The 25,085-nt window shown below is 39.9% G+C and overlaps 2 protein-coding genes across 5 annotated transcripts in view; one reads left to right on the top strand and one right to left on the bottom strand.

Moving 5' to 3' along the window:
- Window positions 1-12,655, bottom strand: part of GALC (galactosylceramidase) — a 38,745-nt gene extending 26,090 nt beyond the window's left edge. For both annotated transcript variants that reach the window (XM_063332772.1, XM_063332770.1), the window contains exons 1-6: window positions 12,421-12,655; window positions 10,939-11,007; window positions 8,962-9,025; window positions 6,960-7,073; window positions 5,390-5,529; window positions 3,663-3,701 (exon numbers count right to left, since the gene is read on the bottom strand). In XM_063332772.1, coding sequence (XP_063188842.1) covers window positions 3,663-3,701; window positions 5,390-5,529; window positions 6,960-7,073; window positions 8,962-9,025; window positions 10,939-11,007; window positions 12,421-12,588 — 594 coding nt within the window. In that variant the 5' untranslated portion in view covers window positions 12,589-12,655. The remainder of the gene's footprint in view (window positions 1-3,662; window positions 3,702-5,389; window positions 5,530-6,959; window positions 7,074-8,961; window positions 9,026-10,938; window positions 11,008-12,420) is intronic.
- On the top strand, window positions 12,360-24,946 carry GPR65 (G protein-coupled receptor 65). 3 transcript variants are annotated; one of them, XM_063332773.1, is made up of 4 exons: window positions 12,360-12,486; window positions 16,323-16,392; window positions 18,388-18,483; window positions 21,431-24,946. In XM_063332773.1, exon 4 carries the CDS (start codon window positions 21,552-21,554, stop codon window positions 22,617-22,619), a length of 1,068 nt encoding a protein of 355 aa, XP_063188843.1. In that variant the 5' UTR covers window positions 12,360-12,486; window positions 16,323-16,392; window positions 18,388-18,483; window positions 21,431-21,551; the 3' UTR covers window positions 22,620-24,946. The 3 variants fall into 3 exon arrangements, with proteins under 3 accessions (XP_063188843.1, XP_063188844.1, XP_063188845.1); XM_063332774.1 differs by lacking the exon at window positions 12,360-12,486 and having other exon boundaries at window positions 16,331-16,392; window positions 18,393-18,483; XM_063332775.1 differs by lacking the exons at window positions 12,360-12,486; window positions 18,388-18,483 and having other exon boundaries at window positions 16,352-16,392.
- Window positions 24,947-25,085: the final 139 nt, after the last annotated feature.

The raw sequence follows: 25,085 nt of genomic DNA, 5'->3' as shown, positions 1-25,085 counted from the left end.
TACCCAGCTCTAACAGTTAAGAATGAACCAGGTCTATACAGGACTGATATTATACAAGCATGTTTCATCTGAACACTCAATTGAAAAAAAAAATTAAGAGAGAATTTTCACCAGCTTCCACATACAGTTGCGTCTGAAAAAGGACATCAGTCCACAGTTGAAACTCCTTTTTTCAATCTTGAATATAAAGGAATGATGTACTACGTGCTGTATGTATGCATGTATAAGAAAGATTTTTACAACCATTTGAAGATCAGTAGGCATGAATCCTTAAATAATTGTAATAGCCCTCCAGCAATGTGAAGGAGAATAGGGAGCATTTATATTTTGACTTGTAGTCAAATAAGAACACAAAGCAAAGTGCAAGTGTTGGTGATAATAAAAACTTAGATCTAAAGGACATAAAACTTATTAAGAAGAAGAAAAGTAACAATGAAGTTACATGCAGCTGCTTGAAGCTTTTGAAGCATAAAGTTTACCAGAAGAAAAATTCATAATGGCAGAAATACTTACAGTAAGGTCCTTGCAATTGAAAGCTTTCTCACTAGCTAGACATTCAGGAAAACTGCTTAAACATGGAGATAGTTCAGAAGAACAAAATGACTAGAAAGGGTGCAGAACTTCCACGTTGATAGATAAGTACCAAGGACACAGAACTGTAGACACTCAAAATGCACTCCATAACAACATATGCAGATTGCTTCCCCCACACCCAGTATTCACATTTATATACACATACTACTTAAATTATAGGGTTATTTTAAGATGACAATATTTAAAAATCTAATTGGAAGAATAGGATCTTCTTGAATAAGAATTTATAAGACATAGAATCATTTCTTTTTTCATTTTTTCTACTTAAGAAACATAACTAGCACCTTAGTGGATGAAGTAAGTAAAAATATAGTAAGATAACTAAGAGCTTATCTGTGTCATGTATTTGTCAGACATTACCGACAATGTTTGGTGTGCAACAGCATACTTCAGTAAATAGATCATTTTCCAAAGTGGCAAATAGAACTATCATTCTGCTTAGAGAATAAATGCTACACAACACTGCAAAGTAAGAGAATGAATGGTAAAACAGGTGTTTAATAAAAAGCCTTATATCAATTAATGTACAGCGGAGGGAAGGCTGACACTTTTCAGCAAACATTGGGGTGATTTTATGATCAAATTTTAAACTAAACATTTAGCTCTAGAAACCAAAAGCTTAGTCCTAATTCAAGAGCATTTAAAAAACTAACAAGCAGAATGCCACACCTACGCTCCATAGTTTGTTAATTCATTCTCCCCACCTTAGGAAGCCAAGTCAAACAGATGAGAAAACCTCCAGGTGACATGACATAGGACTGAGTGAAACAGAACACTTCTATTTCTTACAAGACATACAGAAAGCCAGAAAAACAGTTTTTTTAAAAAAGAGCCAGTGATATAGGGAAATAAAATTAGTATTTTATTTACAATAAGATCTGCCTTCTCTCTGATGATTCTTTGTAAAAAGGGTTCAGTCTCATAGGCATTCCAAGCAAGATAACATCTAGTCAGCAAAGACATAATATTTGCAGCTCAAAAAAAAGAAAAAAAAAATACATTTCTCACTATTTATCTTCCATTTTACTTGCATTGGTTTACTCCAGCCTGCAAACAAGTGTTTTCAGTTCTGTTTAGTTTTGCTTCTGTAGCATACATACTGAAGAACTAGGGATTTCTACTTAAAGTCCACACACACATCTCCCCCTCCTAGCCTACCAGCATAACTTACCTATTATTAGGGTTATCCTTTAGGAGACTACTAGTAACCTTACTGATTTCTCCATTGAAAAAGAAATCCCTGGACCCCACGCTGCCTGAGGCTAAATATAACAGAAAACTTCTGTTTCCTGAGGGGTTTTTGTAATAGACAGCACCCTATGAACTTGTTTCCCAGCTTTAAAAAGTTAGGCTATGGTTTGTAGTTAACATACACTGGGATGGGATATTTTAAGAGGATTCTAAGCACACCCACTGAACAAGTTTAGACAGGGATTTAAGTTGCTTCACTAGCAAAATCTGAAGCATCTACACATCCACTAGAGTTTTGTTACTTAACATGCCCAAAGAAAGAAGACACCTTGACATAGGTGCCAAGATATTCTGCTGTGTCACATTTCAGTGTATTTTTGTTTTCTCTAGAAGGGATTTTGTAAGTCACTCGAAAACTCTAGTGCCAAACCTCTGTGTCCAAAGGAACTAATGACCTAGCAGCCTACAAAAGCGAGAGTCTAGAAAATACCTTTAATGAAATTAGTTGTGGAGTGAAATATACATAACAGAATTTGGTCTAAGATGTGATAAGAATGGGAAACTAAGTTACTGTGGTTACTGACCCAGTAGATCAGTTTAAAATACATGGTTGATTAACATATTTTTTAACAAGAAACTCAAAGCTGGATATAAGGTATTCCTCTTTCTTTGTACAAGCTATACGCCCAGCATAGAACTTTCTGCCAGTGCTTCCTGCCCTCCCTCAGTCAAAGCATTGCACAAATCATAGGAAATGGCTATAAGGGTATTCATCTAATTCTACATTCTAGGAAATAACATTTTAAAAAGTAACATTTTATAGGACAGCATTCTCAGTTTTCAAGAGTAGGCAGAATTTTATATGCCAGCTTCATGACAAATACTTTTTGCTCTATTGCAATGTCAAGTTTAACTGTTGTACACCATTTCCTGTATCATTCTATTAAAACTAATGATTGAAAAAAAAATAACTACAGAAGTTGCCAAGGACAAATGATGTGAGTAACCTCATCCAGTGTATACAAACTGTAAGAACTGAAGCTTTTCTAACAGCCATGAATTGGCTAATTTTAAGCAGATTGGATTCAATCCCTGCTAAAAAAAAAACCCAAACAATTCCTGGAAAAAAAATCAGCATTTTTTCTAGACATTCAATTTAAGTCTTACTTGCTTTTAAGAAGCGGTAATGCTATTGCTTCTTAGCCTTGAAGCAGCAACACGGAAATGAACAAAGCAAAAGCTTGTACTTAAGATTCCACTTCAACATAACATAACATAGTTTTCATAAAGGGCAGGGAGCAGCAGGGGCTGACAGCAGCAGGGGCTGAGAGCAGTGAGAGATATTAGAGATATCTCAAGGTTGGTTATGTGGAATACTGTATTCTTTCAACTCCTTTGGAAGAGGAAGTACTGAATTTTACAAAACTAAAAACAGAGAGCCTTTATTATGTTTTCCATAAAATAAGAACCTAGAGTTTTATAGCAATAAATATAGTATTATATCCACTGGAACTTTACTACAGAATTTTAAGTAATTCCAGGTCTTGGACTATATCCAAGGCAGTAGAAAGATGATGAATTTGTAGGATTTCAGTAGCATCAACTGGAGCTTCCATTAAAATGTAGAGGCCCTAAACATTTAGTATAGACTGACACCTTTAAACTTCAAACTAACAGTTTCACACACACACAAAAAGATATGTAGAGATCTGATCCTGTTAACATTCCATGCCTGCAATTATGAGAAACAGAGCTCAGTAAGCAAAGCAGTTGCAGAATTAAGGTCCCTTTTCTAGGCAAATTCAGAAAAGCTAGTTGTTTACATATGATAACAAAGACAAACACTTCACTTTGGAGAAAGAAGAAAAAATACATACCTTAATATATTTGCTACTAAATGCCCTTTCATTCCATATCTATAAAGGAAAAGCAAAAAGACATTTAGAAAAATCAGGATATGGCAATCCATAATGAAAGATTTTATTTACGTATATGTAAAATTATACAATCCATTAATGAACTCCATGGTTTCAGTTTGCTAGAGGAAAGTACTCTGGTTGGTTTTGTTATCAGCTCTTCAGGGGAAAATTCTGTATGAAACTTCAAAATAACTGCTTGTTTATCTATCTCTAAGGTCTACTGATTGCTGCTTTGCTGAAAAGAACTCTAGAGCTGCTTGAACTCTACAATGGTAGCAGTGTTACGCATTACTACTAATGGGTCTACAGTTTGTTAGAAATCATTGAGAAACACATTGTGGCTTCAAGGTGTGGTCCTAATGAATGGCTGCTGTTGCCACACACTGACGTAGGAAAGCTAGAGTAAGTTACAGTTGCCTACAGTTTCAGGGGGTTATTCAATTACACTTATAGTTCTTTCTAAGCATGGACTAAATCCATACTTGAGTAAGAGAGACTAGCATAGTTTAAGTAAACAGAAACAGACGTAAAACGATCTCATTTCTGTTGCTCTGCATTTTCCATCTTTTATGGAAAGAGTGTTTAAGCTAAACACAGCTAAAAATTTAAACGCAGGAATGCTGGTCTTCCTTTCTACCGAATACCCTGGCCAATAAAATACATAGTCAAAAACCTTCTTTCTTTTTTTCTAACCACAACATGAGCGCTATGTCTCGCATTCACCTGTAAAGGTGAAAGCATCCCCCTGTACGTGTAGATTACCCAACCATGTACAAGCAGACAGTTTCTTGCAGGTGGGATGTGTCCATTTGATTTTGATACTTCTAGATCTTTCCATAAGTGCTAATATGTGACTTCAGAAATGAGCCAAGCAAAAAGTCACTTACTGAAAGGCTCATTTCATCATAAAGGAAATAATAATATATAATACCTGCTATAAACCAAAAGTGCAGTAAAGGCTAACAACGTAGAATCCGAACAGCACTAAAATTGTTTTGACAGTTTCTGAGCCTTCACAGACCTCACTGCTTTCCTGTATTTCAGATCATACCCACAGAGAAATCAGACAATATGCAATGTCACCACATACGTAAAGTGCAGAACTTACCTTCTACTCTAAGAGCATAGCAAAGAGAAAAATTAACAGCAGTTGTTCTCCCTGTCTCACAAGTTGAATTGCTGAAGCATCACTGTGTTACTCAAAATGCAAGACTGACACAGCTGAACTAAGTCAGCAACGTCAAGGGGACTCCCCTTCCACAAAACAGTGATCATATTTTATGCCAAGAAGTCATGTTAGCTGACTTTCACAAACTCTCTTAATTAATGCTTTTTGTTAGCTGGTAACTGCTGAAATCCAAGCAGAACAAGCAAGGCAGAAAATGACAAGCCCAAGACTCAAGCAGATTTCAGAATTCTCAAATTCTCTGGTAACTTTGTTCTAGAATTGGGAAAACAGGAGACTGGCCATTTTACACTGGTTCTGCTTTAATGGCCATAATTGCAGAATGACTGTAAACTACCATAACTTCTGCCTTTCCTCTTGCAACAGAAAATGCCAAAACTGCAATTACAAAACAATATCTCTTCCCATCCCCCTCCTCCAGTAATCAACAAATAGAGACAAGACCAAGATTTTGCAACTGAAGACAGATAAAATATACAGGAGATTTTGCTTTACTGACCCCAACATAATCAATGTCCAAATCGTGATACTGTTTAGCTCCTAATATCCAAGAAATAATATAATAAGCAGTGACATCTGGATAGTCATAGGGCCAGTTTTCACCCTTCCCTATCCATGCTGGAAATGTCCACGGTAATCCTGAAAAAAGAGAAGAAAAGCAAATGAATTAAGTCGTTGGTCTACATTACTCAGTAAGCTTCAATAGCAAGCTGTAATTTGTTCTACCCAAAATGACGGAGCAGATACGGACTTCCAATTCACATAGTTCCAGTGAAGACATTGAAACAGAACTTTTTTAACTGGCAAGTATGCTCTAATATAAATATTGATCAAACATATTATAGTTGCTTCTTTTTCTAAGCTAGAAAACCTTCATTACTGGAGAATAGCTGACTACATGCAGTCTTACAATTTTGTGGTACTGGCTCTAACAGGTTTAAAATTCCAAAGATTTTAGGATAAAAATTTACAAAGTTATAGACAAAGGATCAATACCGAACACCAAAAATCGTTAATCTCCTCAATATGAATTTCAGAAGTGATGATCTGATCGTAATAGGGGAAGAAAGATTAGGATAATGAAAATGCATTTCCAAGTCTCAGCTGTTTACTGGATCTTGAAGTAAATAAGAACAATAAATTTACCTAACCAGATCCTGCTAAGTTTTCAACTGACTTTGTACAAGATACCATAGGCTAATTCAAAGGCAAACCCTCCTTCCTTTGTTGAGAGCTTGATCTGAGGGAAGAGGGAGGTTATTAATAATCACAATCATTCATAGATGGTAAGCTTACTGCTTGTCACAGTGCTTGTCTAACAGAACCTGACGAGCAAATCCTGCCCCAAGTCATGCCTTGTGGCTGGATGCGGCAAAGACTGACCCCTGGAAGAAGGGGCATTAGATACTTTTTAATTGATAGATTCATTACCTTGCTTCATGAGAAATACATTTCGTAAAGTGTTTCAACTAAAATCTAGGGTTCCACATTTGTATTGTCACAGCACACACACAACTCGTCATCAAAACAGGGAGACAGGAAAGTCCCCTTACAACGTAGCTACACACGTAAGAGAATTCAGAAGACAAGAACCACTACAACGGTGAGGGGGTGATTGGTTTGTAGTAAGAACATATAATTGAATTTAGTGCATATAAGATTTACATATATGCTTCCTGTAAGTTTAATTTATCCCTCCCAATTTTTTTTACTCTATTATTCATAAATTCAGCTGATGATAAACCATTTATGTTCATTGCTGTGATATAGTCTAAGCATTAATGTTACTTGACAAAAGCAAATGATCCTATGCTACTTGTTACATTCATTCTTGTTATGCTACTTGTTACAGTAGCACAAAATAAGAATGTTTTGCTACTGTAACAAAATAAAACACCGTAAGTTTAAGTAAAGCATCAAGGCAAGCTTACGAAATATCAGAGATTCTGCTTTGTCTACTGCAACATCAAAACATCTACCCATTAAAATAAATATGCTAATTAAGGGTCAGATATGACATTTAGTTGGGGGAAAAAAGCATTTAAATCCTAAAGCTTGAAGCAATTTACCAATCAGTTTAATTTGGGGATTCCTCTTTTTAGCTTCTTTCATCAGCCACCATTCATAGCCCCGGAAGTAGTTCTCATCATTTTCATAGTGCATATGGGAGGGTTCAGTACCATCTAGGAAGGAAAGAGGCAGCTCACAATTATCTTCTGTGTCATACACTGTTACACATCACAAAGTTTTCTGTATTGCTCACCACCATAGTATGTGAGCACATATCTCCAACATGGTTCACACATTCTTTGGCTTATATTTCACAGCAAAATGACTAGTTGAAGGAGCACACAAGACTTGCCACCCTTCATTCTTAGCATATTAACTTAGCATAAATTTAATATTTTTAAAGGACTATGCCTGCTTTTAATATCAGAATGTGATTAACTATTGGACATTTTCTATCCCTAACTATGATAATACTAAATCTATATTCACAATTATTTTGGTCCCAACAACCACTAGGAAAGTTATAGCATTAAGATCAGGAAGGGGAAGAACCCCCAACGTTTGTAGAAGCAGGTTATATCTAAACCAGAAGGCAAACAAAAGAAGGTTATAGTTTGTTTCTTCTGCGCAAGGCAAGTCCAGGTACAGAAAGGAAAGGAACTGCCATTACAGGACAGAGATTTTTTTATTTTTATAGTAAAACATCTGGTTTATAATTTCCATAGTGCTTTGTGACTGCAAGAAGAGTTTTCAGAATTGAAGGCTAAGCACTAACTTCCCTCAGGCAAAGGCAAACAAATTAGAAAGGTGCAAAAAAATCAGTGCTGCATGGGAAGTCATTACACATAAAAAAATCAATTAATAACTTGTGCATGCAACTGCAACAATTACTCATGCTAAACTATATGCCTAATTGTTCCAGAGATCTCTTCTGATGAGACACTTTTTTTCTTGTTATAAAACCTGCTGAAACAGCACATTTCATTACAGAAAATAGGACTGATTTTTTTTACCTGACTATTTGAAAGTTCTACTTGTCAGAGACATAGAACAACAATTATATTCCAAACTTAAGACTCCTGATCACACCTCTGAGGTCAGAATAAGAACTGCAGTCTAGTGTGTTAAAACATATGCATCTTATTTGTTCTACTTCTAAAATCTGGAAAGCGATCAAAGAAGCATGTAACTTCTCCTTCGCCAGTAGCAAGAGCGTTTGAAAAGAAGGTCTGTGTATGCATGAAGATGACTCCATTCTCCTCTAACCAGCAATTTATTGATCAAATACCAAGCTCTTAAATGCAGCATAATACTTTTCACCATGTTAATTTTTCTTAAGGAAAGTAAACAAAAGACATATATAAAATGCAGCAAAGACAGATGCTATGCTTTCTATTTATTAACTGAGCCTGCTTTAAGTCTACTATTGATGTGCTGTAGTCTAGCTACTGCTTCTCAGCTTCACAAGCAGTTACTAAACAGTTTCTCCTATATGTAAATATAACCAGCTAGGCAAATTACACCAAGCCATTTTCATTTGCAATTGTGGCCAGGCAAAAAAAAAAAAAAAAAAAAAAAAATATAGTGCCTACTGTCAGACAGTGCTACTCCAGTGAAATGTAGCAGCTCATTAAACCAAAGAAACAAAATTGCTTCTCACCAGCTGTCTTCACATTTTCATGTTTTTAAGATATAAACTACCTAGTCCTACACTAGTTTTACAGTTTGTATTACAAAACCAGTTTTTGAGAAATGCTCAGCAATTCAGAAAGCTACAAGAACTTCCTAAATCTTGGGGGGTGGGGGCGGTGTGTGCAGGGGGAGGAAAGAGCTCATTTGCTCTAGAATGCAACTTATTAACCATATGATAGTGACAACTGTCTCCAGAATGTTAGTGTAAATTTCTCTTCTAAAAGTTAGCAGACTTCATTATGTTTTTCTGCAGCTTTAGTAGAACTACAGAATGCAACTCCACACTTCAGCTAAGTGACACATGCAGGACGTGTTGCTTACGGCATCACTGCAACAATAAATTAAACCCTGTTCATGCAAAATCCATACCTGTTGATTGCCCATCACCTCCAATCTCTACTTTAAGGATATGTAAAGAAGCACCAAAATTAGGCTATAAAAAAAGAGAGACAGAAAAACAAACAGAATCCTTCTGTTAACAAGAAGAATGCAATAAATAAGTGTACAATTTTGAGGATGCTAAAAATTCAATACTTTTTTTTTTAAAACATCTATTACAGACACAATGAGAGATTATACAAAATTCTGCTTCAAAAGGAAATTGAGCAAGATAAATAGTACACGTATCTTTAGGCAGTTTTACTGACTCTTGCAACAGTAATGACACTTCTCTCCAACTGTGCAAATTTTAAAACGGTTATGCTCAAGAAAATACTGAAGCACTCTTAAAGTAGAATACAGGCTATATGAGGAACACAACAATACTTTTAATGCTATTATAAGTCAAGCTTGTTTTCTTTTAAATCAAATTATTGAAGTTAATATTTCTGTAAATAATTTATTATGAAAAGGATTACACTGCTTATGTGAAAGAGCATATATACGCGTCAGAAATAATCTGCTAACTACAGGTGAGAGAATAAAAAACACCACACGGGAAAACAAATGGCCACATAGTCCACTATCCTCTTCCCCTGGCATCTGACTGGTGGAGCAGAATATAAAATTCAAGCTGATATAGGTGATTCTACTCCTAGTATGTTCTTCCAGCCATTAGTGGCTTAACAGTTGCTCAAGCCAGAAGCTACAACTAATCATTATTTTAATAAGCACTAATGAGCTGGCCTCTTCCATGGCATTACCCAAGTATAATTTTGGCATTCAAAAAAAGTTTTAAGATGTAAGAATGCAGTTTGATTAAAAAAATATGCTGCATAGACAATAATTTGCTTGGCTTACAAGTTCTGGATATTTTTAATTGTTTTCAATAAGAAGTAAATATTCCCAATTCACCATTTTTCTTCCTGACATTTCTGATTTTAAATTTCTAACACATTTTCTCTCCCATCCCCATCATGAAAGCTGACTGACATTAAAAGACAAGGAGAAGGAGGCAAAGTATACCCCTCCCAGGTATCTCATGACAGCTTGAGAGGTTTTGGTGAAAGAACATGCCAAAAATTCTTTGAAAATCATGAACTCTCAGCCAGACTTTCTTTTACCACATGCCTATTGATTCCTTCAGAAAACTCATATTTGTAACACACAGCTTCAGTCTCCAAAAAACATAGGTTTTGATCACCCAGTCACATATTATGCCTTACTACTCCCTCTACAACCAAATCTTTAACTTCACAGTAAATTATTCCCCTCCAGCCATCTGGATTACACTACTTGAAAGTGACATGACATCCTCTTCCAGCAGAGTAATTTACAGTGTCAAAAGCAAAACAAGTTATTACTATCCATTGCAATAATCTTACCATATATTAAATTAGGTAACTCCACAGGTTACACTTGCTAACTAAAGCAGCTTACAAACCAGTAACGTTCACGCACCTTCTAGAGTAACTGCACTTGAGACTAGTTTGAAGCAGATACGCTATTGAAATGATGCATTATGCACAGTCATTTTCACATTCTGTGAATCTATCTGTCCTCCAAAAAAAAAAAAAAAAAAATCAAAACTGCCTGAAGACCCACTTCCTGCAATTGCTAGGAAGAGCCAATCCCCTCATTTTAGCCACAACAATGATTTAATCCTCTTTACACCCGCATGGATAATCAAAATATGTTGAAAACATATTTTTAAAATATGTCATAAAAACACAAAAGGAATTTTCATAGTAATTTGAAGAAACAGGCTCCTGAACAACATGCTGGTTGACAAAAACAACAGCTAAAATTTAAGGTTCTGATAAAAACCAACATTAAAGTACATGACTTACAAGACAGGATTTTGTCTAATTTCAAGTAGTACTGAATATAGTATAGGAGTTCCAACATTACACAATAAGAAATTCTGCACAAAATTAGAGGTTATTGTAGCAATGAAACCAACTTTACCTTGAACAGATAATCTAAAATCTGGGAGCGATAGGGTTCTTGGTAGTTCACCAGGAGTCTAGATGTGGCCTAAAATGGAAAGAAAGCATAATAATACAGAAACGTAACTTTCAAATAAATACATACATTCCAGTTCATCAGTCTGTGATTTTCACATAGCTAATAAACCTACAAAAATAATTACAGCACCAGCAACTCTGCCAAGCACCTACAAAACCTCTTTTCTAAGTCTTCAGTTGTGCATTTCTGGTTGCATAGATTGCAATTGCCTTATATTCCAGTAACCTACAATTTACCGCAAAGAGAGTCCAGAGAATAGAGGAACAAAAAGATCTCACAAACTTATCACAAGCAAAATGCAGCTCCTTCCCATCACCATTTCTCCTGCTCTACTCAAATCCCCCATGCTTTGGCTCAGCCAAAGGCAATGGGGGCTCACAGGGCACGCAGGTGGGAGGGCAAGGAAACCAACTCAGCAGGTCCAAGAGTGGGTAAGAATTCACAGGATCTCATGACTCTGCTTGCTGGACCACAAGAAAGCATACAACAGGCTGTTGGCTCGTCCAACATTTTAAAACTCAAAGAGACAAGCAGCTAAGATGACCCACTACAGAAAAAATCCACCCTCTTCTCCAACGGTGCCAACGATGTGGCTGGCCCTCGGGACCCCAAGCAGCCTGACAAGAAAGAGCCAATTGCACAGCTGATCGGAGGACAGGCACAAAGCAGGGCCCGGCTCCAGCCAGGACCACTGCACACACAGCTCCCCTTAGAGTCCCATTCACGTACCCCTCACCCCCCCTCTGCCCTCATGGCTTCCCCCGGAGACCCCCAGCCCTCACGGCTCCCCCCAGAGTTCTTCCTCACGTCAGAGACCCCCAGCCCTCACAGCTCCCCTCAGTGCCCACCTCAGCCCTCACAGCTCCCCTCAGAGACCCCCCAGCCCTCACAGCTCCCCTCAGTGCCCACCTCAGCCCTCACAGCTCCCCTCAGAGACCCCCAGCCCTCACAGCTCCCCTCAGAGACCCCCCAGCCCTCACAGCTCCCCTCAGTGCCCACCCCAGCCTTCACAGCTCCCCTCAGTGCCCACCCCAGCCCTCACAGCTCCCCTCAGTGCCCACCCCAGCCCTCACAGCTCCCCTCAGAGACCCCCAGCCCTCACAGCTCCCCTCAGAGATCCCCAGCTCTCACAGCTCCCCTCAGTGCCCACCTCAGCCCTCACGGCTCCCCTCAGTGCCCACCCCAGCCCTCACGGCTCCCCTCAGAGACCCCCAGCCCTCACGGCTCCCCTCAGTGCCCACCCCAGCCCTCACGGCTCCCCTCAGAGACCCCGGCCCAGGCCCCACCGAAGCCTCGACGGCCAGCACCCGAGCCACCAAACACACCCACTGCCGGAATCCCCCGCCCAAACGTCCGTTGCCCCGAGTAAGGTACTGGCACCACAGCACCGGAGAAGCCCCCACGCCGGCCGGCGCCGCTCACCCCGCCGCCGCTGACAGCCCCGATCCCGTCGAACTGCCTGCCCAGCCCGCCGGCATCGTCCAGCACGTAGGTGGCCGACGAGAACGCAGCGGCACCGACCCCGGGGGGTCCCAGGCCCCAGCTGCAGCCAATCAGGAGCCATCCCCACAGCAGAGCCGCGCACCCCATCCCGCTTCGCTCGCTCCGCGTTGCCGACAGCGTCCCGTCCGCTCCGCGCCGCCCGTCCCGTCCCTACAGCAACTCGGCACTGCCCGGCTCCGCGCGTCACGTGACCGCGCAACCTGGCAATCACCTGGAGGGGGCGGGGCGTGAACGCCCGCTGCCGCCATTTTGCTAAAGGGAAAGGCTTTTAGCCCTTACGGGCAACCCCCTCCCGCGGCCGGGTTGAAGTTATGTGTTTGCCATTTTGAGAAAGGGCAAGGCAAGCACCGGCTGGTGGGAAGCGTGCCGCCATGCTGAGATTGGGCACTGAATAGGGAGTGAAGCTGTGGCGGAGCCATCTTGGGTGTGGGCAAGCTGGCGGGCTGTGAGGCGAGGCGGTTGTGGGCGTCGCGGTTGCGGGCGTCGCGGTTGCTCGGGGAACGCACGGGGAAGTTGTGTTTAGTGCAGTCTGAGCAGCCAGGTGGTGAGAGCTACACCAAACTGACCTTTTTTCAGGGCAAGACACCTCCAAGGCTGTTTTCTTGGGAGAGGAATGGTGTTTCCCAGTGAATCTTTCATTTTCAGGCCCTCGCCAGCAGCCAGTTTCCTGGCTTTGGGTTGCTCTCAGGCTGCCGCCACATCCCTTGTAAAGTGGGCAAAAATCGGCACTTTGAAGGAGAAAACTCCAGCACGTTGTAAGAAAGACCTTTGATTGTTTGCACAGGAAGAGGCAGGGAGTGGCCCTGGGGCACAGGGACAGGCCCGGACAGGCCCTGCCCCAGAGAAGGGTGCTGGCAGCCCCGAGGGCTTCCTTGGGACTCCCAGTTGGCCCCAGTTAGATCTGCAGCTGGGTTGACAGGAACCCGGAGAGGGATCCTGAAAGCGGGTTTTGACTCGCCCCGCTAGCAGGGCTGAACAAGCCTTTCAGTTTTACAGCCTTCATTAGTAACGCTGCAAGGCAGCTGCATAAAAATATGACCAGCTGAGATGGTGCCGTGCCACATGTTAAAAGTCCATGAGGGTAGCCAGGGTGTTCCCTCAGACTCCAGTTATTGAAAGCATTTGGCTCAGAGGAAAAGTAATAAGGAGATTGGCGATCAGCTTCGTTATCCTATAGAAGTCCTTATAGGGGAACTGCCTGCCTGCTGACCACAGTGTTTTACAGAGGCAATGCTCCATGTGCTTAAAGGAAGAATGAGGCACTGGGAGGTGCTATGGGTGATGTCATGCAGGCAGTGTGTTAGAGCTGTGGAAAAGCCCAGGTTTTGCATGGTTCTGTCCATAAAGAATGCTGTTACTCGAGCCACTGCCTCTCTTGTCCATGTCATTGTGGGATCTAATGCCTCAGTGATGACATTACCTGACTGACGTTTCCTGTTTATTTCTTTTTTAATAACAATACCAAACACTCACAAAACATTTTGCACTTTACAGCAATATCAAGCACTAACTAATGAACCTGCTCACACCCAAATGAGCTACACAGTGTCATTATTACATGCAGAAGGACAGAGTGACTTCCTCAAGGCTACAGTGAGTCAGCAGCAGAGGTAGAATTATGCTCATGGTCCTAATTCACATTCATTCAAGCAGACTGTACAGCTTTGCACACCTGGAAGGTTTGCAAAATGATCATGAATTATTAATTGGTTAATTTTGATAATTTCTCAAATTAATGCATCAAAGGCTTCAGCTTTGGAATTCAGTCTCTTATTCACTCATAGCAGCCTAAAAGTGTCAGCTTTCAAAACTCATATTTCCATCCTATGATGTACTGAGTGCCTCCCCTTTTCAGTTGGTATAGAAAAACATTCTTAGAATCTGTTTTGGTGGAAAGAAGAGGATATTTTGGGGGGACTCTGAGGACTTTTATTCTGCATTAGGAATCTCAACCTTGCTTTTTATCTGTTTTTTCCTTTACACCTTTGTCCATGACCCAAGGACATGTGATCTGGACCTTTTGTAAGCCCAAGTATAACCAATAAAATTATTGAGGACTTATTAATTGCTTCTTTTGCAGATAATATAATTTTCCACTGTTAATGCTTTTCTATTTCAGTTGTTCTTTCTTGATAGTACTTTAATCTCAGCCAATCCAAAGAACACCTGCTGTTCTGAGATGAACTGATTTGAGATACCATGTATGTCCAGATCTCCAAAAAAGCCTGGGAAACTGTGCTGCTTGCATCAGAAATTAAATTGTTCCATATGGACATACACTTTTTGCATATAGCTTTAATTCCAGAACGTATAAAATGCATCACGTCCCCTCTTGCTTCCTGTGATCTTTCAGTCCCACTATCAATTTTTACAGTGTAGAAATGTATCAACTATATTTGTCTGTTTCTAATAATGATAAGAACTGCTTTTTCTTCAGTGAAGTATAGGAACCCTCAACAGAACAGCAGAACCAGCTCACCAGACCTTGTTCTTAGCAGGTACCGTGTTAGGAAAAGGCAGGTGAAAAATGATAAAAGGAAAAATGAGAAAATGACTTTTCTCTGAGTTCAAATAAATGTTTGACTAAATTTATTATAGAAATTATTCTAACCAAGTGACTGGAAAGTCTCCCTTTCACCAAACTTCAGGAGGCTATCATACCAGTTCAGGAATGACCACAAGGAGGATGATTTAATAATTTAGGCTTCATATAACAAGCGCATCAGTAGAAAAACTGTGGATGAAAAAGTCATGCTCTGGCTGGAAAAAAAGTAGGAACTCAATCTCTGCATCCAGTGGTGAAATATTATAAAGCTGCCTGATATTGTTCTCAAGGAAGTCAGTATGTCCTATTTTAGAGATTTTCAGTTTGCTCATTTGTTTCATTTCTCCTTGGCATTTGAATCATCCAACAGGCCAGTTTTTGTGTTACCCAACAGATGTGCATTTAAAGTGAAATTGTACCCAGTTTCTTAGAAGCTGAATTCAGTCATTGCAGACAGAATGTAAGAAAAAAAATCAGAGCGCACAATAAATTATTCTGATCACAGAGGGAAAAGAGAAACTGTGCTCATGTAACAGTTTTTCACCTGCCTAATTGAACAGAATTATCTGTTAAAAGAATCACTTGTATGAAAGACGCATCCAACCTCAGAGTCAGTTTATATAAAAATATATAAATGTGCAACCTGTTGCCATGCATAAAATTCTGTTATCCTTTGCTAACTAGAACTGTTCACAAACTTCCTCCCATCAATAGGCAAAAGGAAAAAAAAAAACGGTAATACAAATTCTGAAAATAATTATTTTTTGTGGGACAAGCTCCTAAAGTAATTGTGCTATATTTTTATGGGGTCTTCTTAGGTGGATTCTTATTTGATTCTGTGGTAAATTTCTTGGTAAATGCAAGTGACAGGTCCTCCAGTCAAAAAAAGACCCTATGTTTTGAACATATACAAGTAAACACAGATAAATACATACACACTCCACAGTATTTTATTTCTGTGGCGTTGTTTCTCTGCAGAATGTATCGTGTCCTAGATAAGAGGTTTAGAACATACTCCACTCATGTAATAATGCAATATTTTCAATAAAACTTTTATAAACTTTCTAAAAGTATTCCCAGATTTACCAAGGTTGGTACCATCCTTTCTGCATACTTCTACGTAACTATGTCGTCTTTTTTTCCTATGGATAAGTTTAGACTAATAAGGTCAAAAAAAAAAAAAAAAAGAAGTTGAGAGATGTGAGGGCTGTTGCTTCATTGGTGTATCGAAGAGCAGCTTCCTGTTGCTTTATCTGATGAAGCTGTTTCTTCTCAGAAGCAGACACGGGGTACACTACCAATGGCATCACTGTGAAACTGCTACGCGGGGACGCATGGCTGCCTAGGTAAGTGTTCAAACACCAAGAAGTCAGATAGGCAGATTATGTTCTGGTACGGATTTCAACCTTGCTCTCCCTTAATGAGATGCTGACATCGTACAACAAAAGGAAGGGACACAAAAGGGGCTGGAAAATATTGCTTTGGGAGAAGGAGTATTTCACTCCCAGCACAAGTGAAACATGAGACAAAAGGGCAAATGACATCAAAAGATTGAATTAGTAAAGGCATGCCAGCTTGATTTATTTATGTAATGGTTGCCATCATCAAAATTGTTGCTTAGGAGAGGGGGAAAGGATAGAGAAGAACAGTATCTGGGGGTGAGTTTTCAGGATTGTGAGCTGTCCTGTCTTCAGTGCAAAAAATGCCTCAGGCCTCACGGGGGCTTCTGATAGCTTTTCTATGTTCTTTAATATTCTATGGCACTAACAAGGTACTCGGCACTATTTATATGAATATACACAATGGTTAAAACTTAGCAGAAAAATAAGCTGTGTTAAACGTAGCTGCTTAGAATACCAAGTATCATGTACATGAAAATATTTTGTACAGGATCTTTCTGTATACATAGAGGAAAACATGATGCACGTAAGGTTAAAGCAAAGTAGTACTCACCTGCATGGCCTGCATCCTAATAAAGCATAGTGGTTTTTTTCTGTTTGCTCATGTTAACAAAATTTTTATGTTCTATAAAACAGTCTATAAAGTGTATCTCAAAGTTAAAAAGACCGAGCTTTTTTAGACCTGTTTGAGTCTCTACAGAATCTCATGGAGCCCTGTGAGTGAAATTTAGTGTTGCATGAGGAAAAACGCAGTTCATTTTAAGAAAAAATATCCGTGTTACGAAAGGCATGTTTCAACTCTCCTAAACTGTGAAGTTTTTCAGAATTAAGTTTTGAAATCTGCTCATTAGGAAAAAATATCCAGCTACGGAAGGTCCTTGTGCTTGAGGAAGTCAGCTTGGCACTGTAACTTATTTTGAGAACACAAAGCAATCTACTTTGTTGAAATTGCTTTGAGAGAAAAAAGAAATCAAGAAACCATCTGTCTTTCCATCCTGTGGCTGGTATACAATAACACCAGTACAGCAGCTACTGCAGTAGCTCACACAACGTTGTTTTCTTCCCCTGAAACTTAACTAAAAAACAAAGTACTTGCAAAAACTTACCACATTATAGTGAATGTTGCTTACAGCAACTTGCTTTTTTATGAACTTGAAGTAAAGGGTGAAATGTATCAGTTGCAGATGTTTCCAAAATTAAACTGGTGTTTATTAGCTAATGGAAGATTTAAATTTTTTTAATTACTGACTAAACTTTCCTGTTAATAACACAAAATCCTTACAGTCTCCATCTTTCCTCACTTCCCAAACTATAGCAGAATTCATTTATCTGAAAAATAAAAAAAGTCTCTTCCATTCTTCCCTCAGAAAGTTGTTTCCAGATAAAGAGTATGGAATATCATTTTGTATTTGTCTTATGAAAGTATAATTTTATACTTACTTTGTTGCTTTCAAAATGTCATAAATGGAGAGACCGCATAAAGCTCTCTGAATCTGCAAAATATACTGTAAGAATGCATTGATACAAATACAATATGTAATGAGTACTTCAGAAACTTTCACAAGGTTCCTTTACAGGCTTGTTTGCATAAATTACTTGAAGCGTAGCATTTGCTAGTCCATATCTCTAAGTTTTACGTCTGACTGACTTTTTTCAGAGTTCTGTACAGCAGGTTTTCTGTTGCAAAATGACAAAGAGACAGGGACAGTGATAATCAGTGAATAATGTGGCTAAAAGATTAAATTACTGTTGAGATTATTTTTTTTTTCATTTGAAACCCATCAGATACCAAACCAAGTCTATAAAATAAGTCACACAAATCTACAGAATTAGTCACAATGGGTTTGGAACATGAAAGTCAAACCATTAGACTATATTCTTGATAAATTTTTAGAAAAAATTAACAATCAGTGGGAAAATTTATCAAACATTGTGTTTTAGGATAGCTGTAAGCCAATACCATCCTCCTGGGCAAAACCAGCAGGTACACTCAGTAGCTGAGAGAAAGCCTGGGGATGCTTCAGATCATGCATTCAGGTAAGACATATCATTTTGAATTACGTAGTCCTAATTATCAGAAAAAAACTAAGCAAGGAAGTATGGTATGGACCACTTCCCCTGAGATAAGGCCCCAAGTAACTAAAGAAATGTGTTGTAATCGTAATGAAACAATGCTTTCTGCTTTTATGTTTCCGTGCAAGAAACTGCAGCATGCATTGTGGTATACAGCATTTGCTGGCTCGTTGACACACTTCAGTATAGGTCATCAATACATGCCAGAATGACACACTTCTGGTTATTATTCTCACTGAAAGCATGTCCACCTATAAGTAGCACCAATGTGTCATCAAAGCTAGGACATGGATTACCTGGGAAATTCTAGACAGCTTCCAGGGCTTTGTTCATAGAAACTGTTGATGGTACTGGTTAAAAATAAAAGAAAAACATGAGGTATGGTGGCGTATAACCATGAAGGACAGAAAAAAAATGCCGAGGTGGCAAATTTCATGTGGTCTCCAGTCTCTTCTTTGAATCCCATCTTCAGTGTCCCAGCCTGCCGGTGGCCAGTTTTATCTTAAGATATTAGTTCCTTAAGGCAGATCACAGAACAGCAAAGCAAGGTCTTTCCCCAAAGAATATGCTGTTTATTCAGACAAGTGCAATATAAGGACAAGTGTTTTACATTATGATCAGTGATAGCAACAGAGCAAAACTTTTAGAAACAGCTAAGAAGAGAAAGCTGAAGAAAAAAACGTGGGTGGTGTGAAGAAATTGGCATGTTGGTCTGTGAGTAGATACGAAAGAGCTAATAAAGGTAACCGTGAGAGGAGCTGTTGTGAGTAACATAGAGACAAGTCGGGAGCTTGTAAGGATGGATCTGTAATATAACAAGTCAACTAACAATGGATAAAGATTTTGTGGGGGAGGGAGAAGGAATTCCAGTTTCTCAGTCACGCGACTAGTAAACACTGCCTCATACTCTTGCTACATTACACACATGCTTCTGAAAGGGCACATTTCCTTGTTAAACATGAAGAGACCTGCCATAGGAAAAAAAATGCTAAAATGTGATTAGAAGAAGAGGTAGGTGTTTCATCTTTTACTCATCTGGTCAGTTTGCATATGTTTGCTTTGCTTCTGGTGAGAAGTGGGTCATCAAAACCCCTGGATCCAGTTTCTAGAACTAGATTTTTAGTTTATGATACTTATCTACACTGGTAATCTTACGATGACCTGTTTACTGTGTGGTTTTATTAAACCACGCTGAAAAGCAGGCATTTATGTTTTTCTTCAATACAGACACTGCGGTTTTTTAATTAGTCATCATGTAAGTAACGCTGCTCAATGGACCAAATTGGCAAGTCCTTCTCAAGAATTTTACTTGTCTTTCAAGCCTGTGAATGAATTTAGTTCTGACTGTGAAAAGATAGCCAACTTGATCAAATAAAGCAGTGGCTGGTAAAATTAAATATGTGCTTTGTGACTAGTTTTGTCATTGCTCTCTTTTTTTTCTGAATATGCATAAAAGTTTATTTTTTATCAAAAAAAGATCCATATAACCTCTCAACAGAGGCAATAGACGTGCTTAGGTTTCTCTAGTAAACCCACAAACCTCCACGCACACACATCAAACTCATAAAAGGCAGAATGAATGCGCCTATGACGTGGGAAAGTCCTTGGAAGACTCCAAGCTGTCTTCAGTTTGAACTGTTTCCTACGTGGGAAGAGTTATAGACGGTGCTATCTTGCAACCTACTCATTCTACACCTTCTTCACCTCTCTGCTGGCAGCCTAGGCTCAAACCACAGATTGGTTATCACAGGCAGTCTCTGAAGCAGTTAGTGTACTTGGCAGTAGAACTGGACCACAACAAATACCGCGCATTCTCGTATTTCCTGAACTTAACAGTTAGATCTTTGGAGGAGAGAATTAGTGAGTGTCAGAGCTGTGATGTAATCAGTGGTTAACTGGCAGTGTCATAGCTATGATTTTACACCCTTTCTTACTTAAAGGTCAGCTCCTCTAAGCGCTTCTAAGGCTCACACACACAACTCCTCCAGTCCCACTGCTTTAGTCAGGGCTGCCATTTTATGGTATTTTCATGCTGAAGCTGTTGATGCCCACAGCCCTGGTAGCGCCTAAGATAAGCTTAATTGCTACTGGTTTTGTAAACTCATGCATGGCAATTGCAATTCTCAGAGGAAAGAAACGTAAATGAAAAATTTACATTTCTTTAATGTAAATTAAACAGGTACTCAGAGAGTCTCCACCTCACGTGAGTCTGAGTGACACCCTGGCAGATTCTCCTGTGCATGCAGGAACACAATAGCCTGCCAGGTTTCACATGAGGGTTCCTGGGACGTGCAGTAAGCTTTGCTGGAATAGCACAGTTGATGGCAAGTTCTTGGGGGATTGGATACAAAGGAGGGGAGGGGAAGCGGGAAAGTGTGAGGATGCGACAAGAGAAGAGAGTGATTCGCAATAGGGAGACATACCAGCCACATATTCTCTTCTGAGCAGATCCCAACATCTAGCAGTACCTGAATCCCTGTCTTTCTATCCTTGCCTCTCCATTGTCTTAGAGGGGAGGAGGTTATTGCGGATAAGAAATCTGTCATATTCGTATGGCCAAATCCCTAGTGTGGTCACCAGAGTAATAGAAGGTGCACTTTTGTTATTTGTGGTGTACTTTCTGATCTCCTTCGGCTCTCTGACAAGAGAGACCTAGGATTGGAGGACCCTACCCCTCTGGAAATGTCTTGACCACTCATCCTCTTTCTGATGTAGAAGCTTGCATCTGACTGACCTTGACCACCTTAGACATTTGGGTTCCTCTTCCTGTGCGCTTTTAGCTCCAGGAGTCTTTAAAACCTTTGATCTCCTACAAACACAGTTTCTTCCTTCTAAAAAAAGGCATTCATCAAGAAGCCCATGAGAAACAAACAAAAATGTTATAGCTGACATTTTTCCTTTTTGGTAACAGAAGGCTGGAATCTTACCAACCAGGTCCTGAAGAACTAACAGATGACCACACATCAGACTACAGAGGGGGTTTTATTGCATCCAGGCTGGAATTAGCCTAAAGATACTACTCAGGGTGGACAATGAACAACACTACTAAGTGCCATGATGATCACACCCTGGATAAGTATTTGTTTCCATTTGTGTACAGCGTTGTGGTGTTGATCAGCATTCCCATCAACTGCATATCCCTCTATGCATCTTGCATTCAGGTGAGGAAAAAGAATGAGCTAGCGGTCTACCTCTTCAGCCTGTCCCTGGCCGACCTTTTGTACTCTCTGATTCTGCCTCTGTGGATTGATTATGCCTGGAATGGAGATGACTGGAGGCTCTCTGCCTTGCTTTGTCGGATTTCTGCCTTCCTTATGTATATGAATTTCTACACCAGCACTGCGTTCCTTGCTTGCATCTCTATTGACAGGTACCTGGCGTTAGTTCACCCCTTGAAGCTCCAGCACTTGCGCACAAGGAGATTTTCGTTGATTGTCAGCATAATTGTTTGGCTTCTGGAAAGCATCTTGAATTCAATCATATTGGTGAACAAAGAAGTATTCAGTGATCCTTGCAATTTCACTAATCATACATTATGCTATGACAAATACCCCCTGGAACTGTGGCAGGCACAGATAAATTTATTCCGGATATGCTCGGGGTACCTGGTCCCTTTGATAATCATCGTGTTTTGCTACTATAAAATCTACCAAGTAGTGAAATATAATCAAGCCACAGTAGATGAAGAAAAGAAAAAAGTCAGGAAGCTTATTCTGAATATCACAGTTACTTTCATTGTTTGCTTCACTCCTTATCACGTTATGTTGCTTATTCGCAGCATCAAAGAACCTCAGACCACCGACCCACAGATTCTGCAGTCAATGTATAAGGTTTACAGAGTCACACAGGCCTTAACAAGTTTGAATTGCATTGCCGATCCCATTCTTTACTGCTTTGTGAGTGAAACTGCACGAACAGACATACAAAATTTGCTCAGGTGTTGCTTTTGCCGACGAGAATGTGAGAGAGACCAAGCGAAACACCATGCTGTGTGCAGTTCTGCTACAAAAGACAGAGCGCTGATCACCTACAGAACTTCCTGTGAAACAGAGACTGTCAGAATGTCAGAAACGAGCGAGCACATTCAAAGCAAAATTTGATAACCTAAAGGAGAAAGAAAGAAAAACCCTCCCCCAGTCTGTACCTAGGAAATACCCCAAAAGTCACAGATACTAATCTAAGTATCTGGAACTAATAAGAACTTATTACAGGATGAGTGACATCAATGGAGCATCAGCACATGTCTTTAAATCAGGCATGGTACATAAATCAAAGTCAACAAACAAACGCACAGTCAAGAAAGATGACCACAACAGGCTGACAAAATTACTGAGTATCACCCACAGAACTGCCTCCTGTCGCTACTTGCTAGCTAGCCTGCGTGCTGGGCATACGCGTACTCAGCTGGAGGAAGGCTGAAGTCCTCTTAACCAAGTCATTTGTTTTTCAGTTTTAATGGAAACCTGAGGCTTAGCTGAGAAGAAGCCCCCAAAGGGATTTTTTAAAAAAAAATCAGTACTGCGATAGAAGTGAATAAAGCACGCACACACACGGAGATCATTCAAATGACTGACAAAGGAGCAGACAGTGGTAAATCTTGTCTCTAACCTCATGGTGTAATTTATGCTGCTATATGGTTCCTGTGTTGCATTAATTACTGAAGTTCTCTTTCAACATACCCCTGACATTAGTTACTTAAAATTGTTTACCACGCGTAGATGGCTACTTACCTGCTTTTAAGCTTTTCATCTTTTGTGTTCTAATGTATAACCATATGTCATGCAGTTTCATTACAATGTCAGTATTGGGTTCAGATAGTTGAAGATTCATTATTTCAAGTGCCTATAAGGAACCAAATTATAGCCACCGGTAGTTTAACTCAGATGAAATTTTTCCTGATACATGCAGGGAGGAAAGGGAAGGATTGAAAGGCGAGGTTTCATATCTCCACAATGTAAAGGACCAGCCTTTAGCCTTGCTTATTATGACTGAAATCTGGAGCGTGGTTACGTTTGCAGAGTCAATAGAGCAAGAAGGTTTCTGGAGGCCTCAGCTAGAGGTTCCAGGGCTCTCAGTCTGCCAGTTCTAAAACAATCAAACAACAAACCAACAAGCAATACTGACAAACCAGCAAAGAACACAAATGTACCAACACACAATAACAATGGCAACAAAAGAACCCACATTTTGAAAGGGTCGAAGTTAGCACAAATCAAAAGTACAGCTGTTAATTCAGGGACCTGTTCCTGTGTAGGCTCCTGCAATGGCTGTGTGGTTCCCTGGGCCCTGTGTGGTAGCCCTGGACACTCAACCCTCTGAGAAGAGTTAAAATACCATGGAAAGTTGTTTTCTTTTTCTTCTCCTTTCACAACCTTTTCCCTTTTATTTAGTTGCCAGGAAGGATGTTTGTTTATGGCGGTTGTTCGGTTTCATAGGGAAAAAAATTTTCTTTCCATCAAAAAAATCCCCCTCTAGCAAGTCTATTTAGTGGAAAGATTTTGACCAGCATGCATCTAGGTCTGACAATATACAGTGGCAATATGGAAATTCTTGTGAGAAGATCCCACTGTGTGGAAATTACAAATTACCCCATTACAAAGAGACACTTGCATTGTTTTCATGAGTTCCTGTTTGTGTCTATTTATACTTTCAATTAATTTCCCATTCCGAGAGGGGAACTTGAGAGGCTGAGCATGTTCAGGCTGGAGAAGAGAAGGCTTTGGGGGACCTAATGGCAGCCTTGCAACACCTGCAACGAGGGTATTAAGAAGATGGAACCAAGCTCTTCACAAGACTGCACAGCAGGAGGACAAGAAATCATGTGCATAACTTGAAGCAAGAAGGGTCAGAGTTGGTATAAGGAAAAGCTTTTGAGCTATGAGGACTGCCAAGCAGAGGAGCAGGTTGCACCAAGATGTTCTGCATTCTCCATCCTGACAGGTTTTCAGGACCCAACTGAACAAAGCCCTGAGCAACCTGGTCCGGCCTCATAGCTGACCTTCCTTTGAGCAGAAGTTTGGAACTGAGACTTCTGAGGTCCTTTCCAACCAGAATTGTCCTGTGATTCTATGAACTGTGTATGTCACTATTCTGGCTGTTGCCTTCCTCTCTAAAAAAAACACTGTGTTTCCTCCCCTTCGTTGTTTCCATTTGCTGGATTTTGTTTTGTTTTGATGTGTTGGTTTTTTTTTTTCTGTAATACCTTCTTGTGTATTATGAAGGAAAAAGTATGCAAGCAGCAGTGCAAGTTACTTCACCACAGATTTGTCCCTGTACTGACCCACGTATTTTGCAACAGAATGTGAAATTTCACTGCAGCACTGGAATAAAAGCAGAACCAAGTTTCACTGTAACTTCATGGAAAAAAGAACTCACTGGTTCATTTCTCAACCTTTCGCACACCAGAAAGGATGGAAAGTTAATTCTATTGGGGTTTTTACTTTGGTTCGAATAAAGAATAATGAAAACTAAAACTAAAAAGCAAAACTGAGTCAAATTTAACTTGTGCCACAGGGAGTAGTGAAAGCTGGCTGCTCTGCAAGGGACGGGGAGCCAGGAGCTGAGGG

This window comes from Chroicocephalus ridibundus, chromosome 4 (genome assembly GCF_963924245.1).
Source record: "Chroicocephalus ridibundus chromosome 4, bChrRid1.1, whole genome shotgun sequence".
In the NCBI taxonomy this organism is placed as follows: Eukaryota; Metazoa; Chordata; class Aves; order Charadriiformes; family Laridae; genus Chroicocephalus; species Chroicocephalus ridibundus.
The sequence above is the reverse complement of the archived record's forward strand: the minus strand, read 5'-3'. Positions and strand labels throughout refer to the sequence as shown.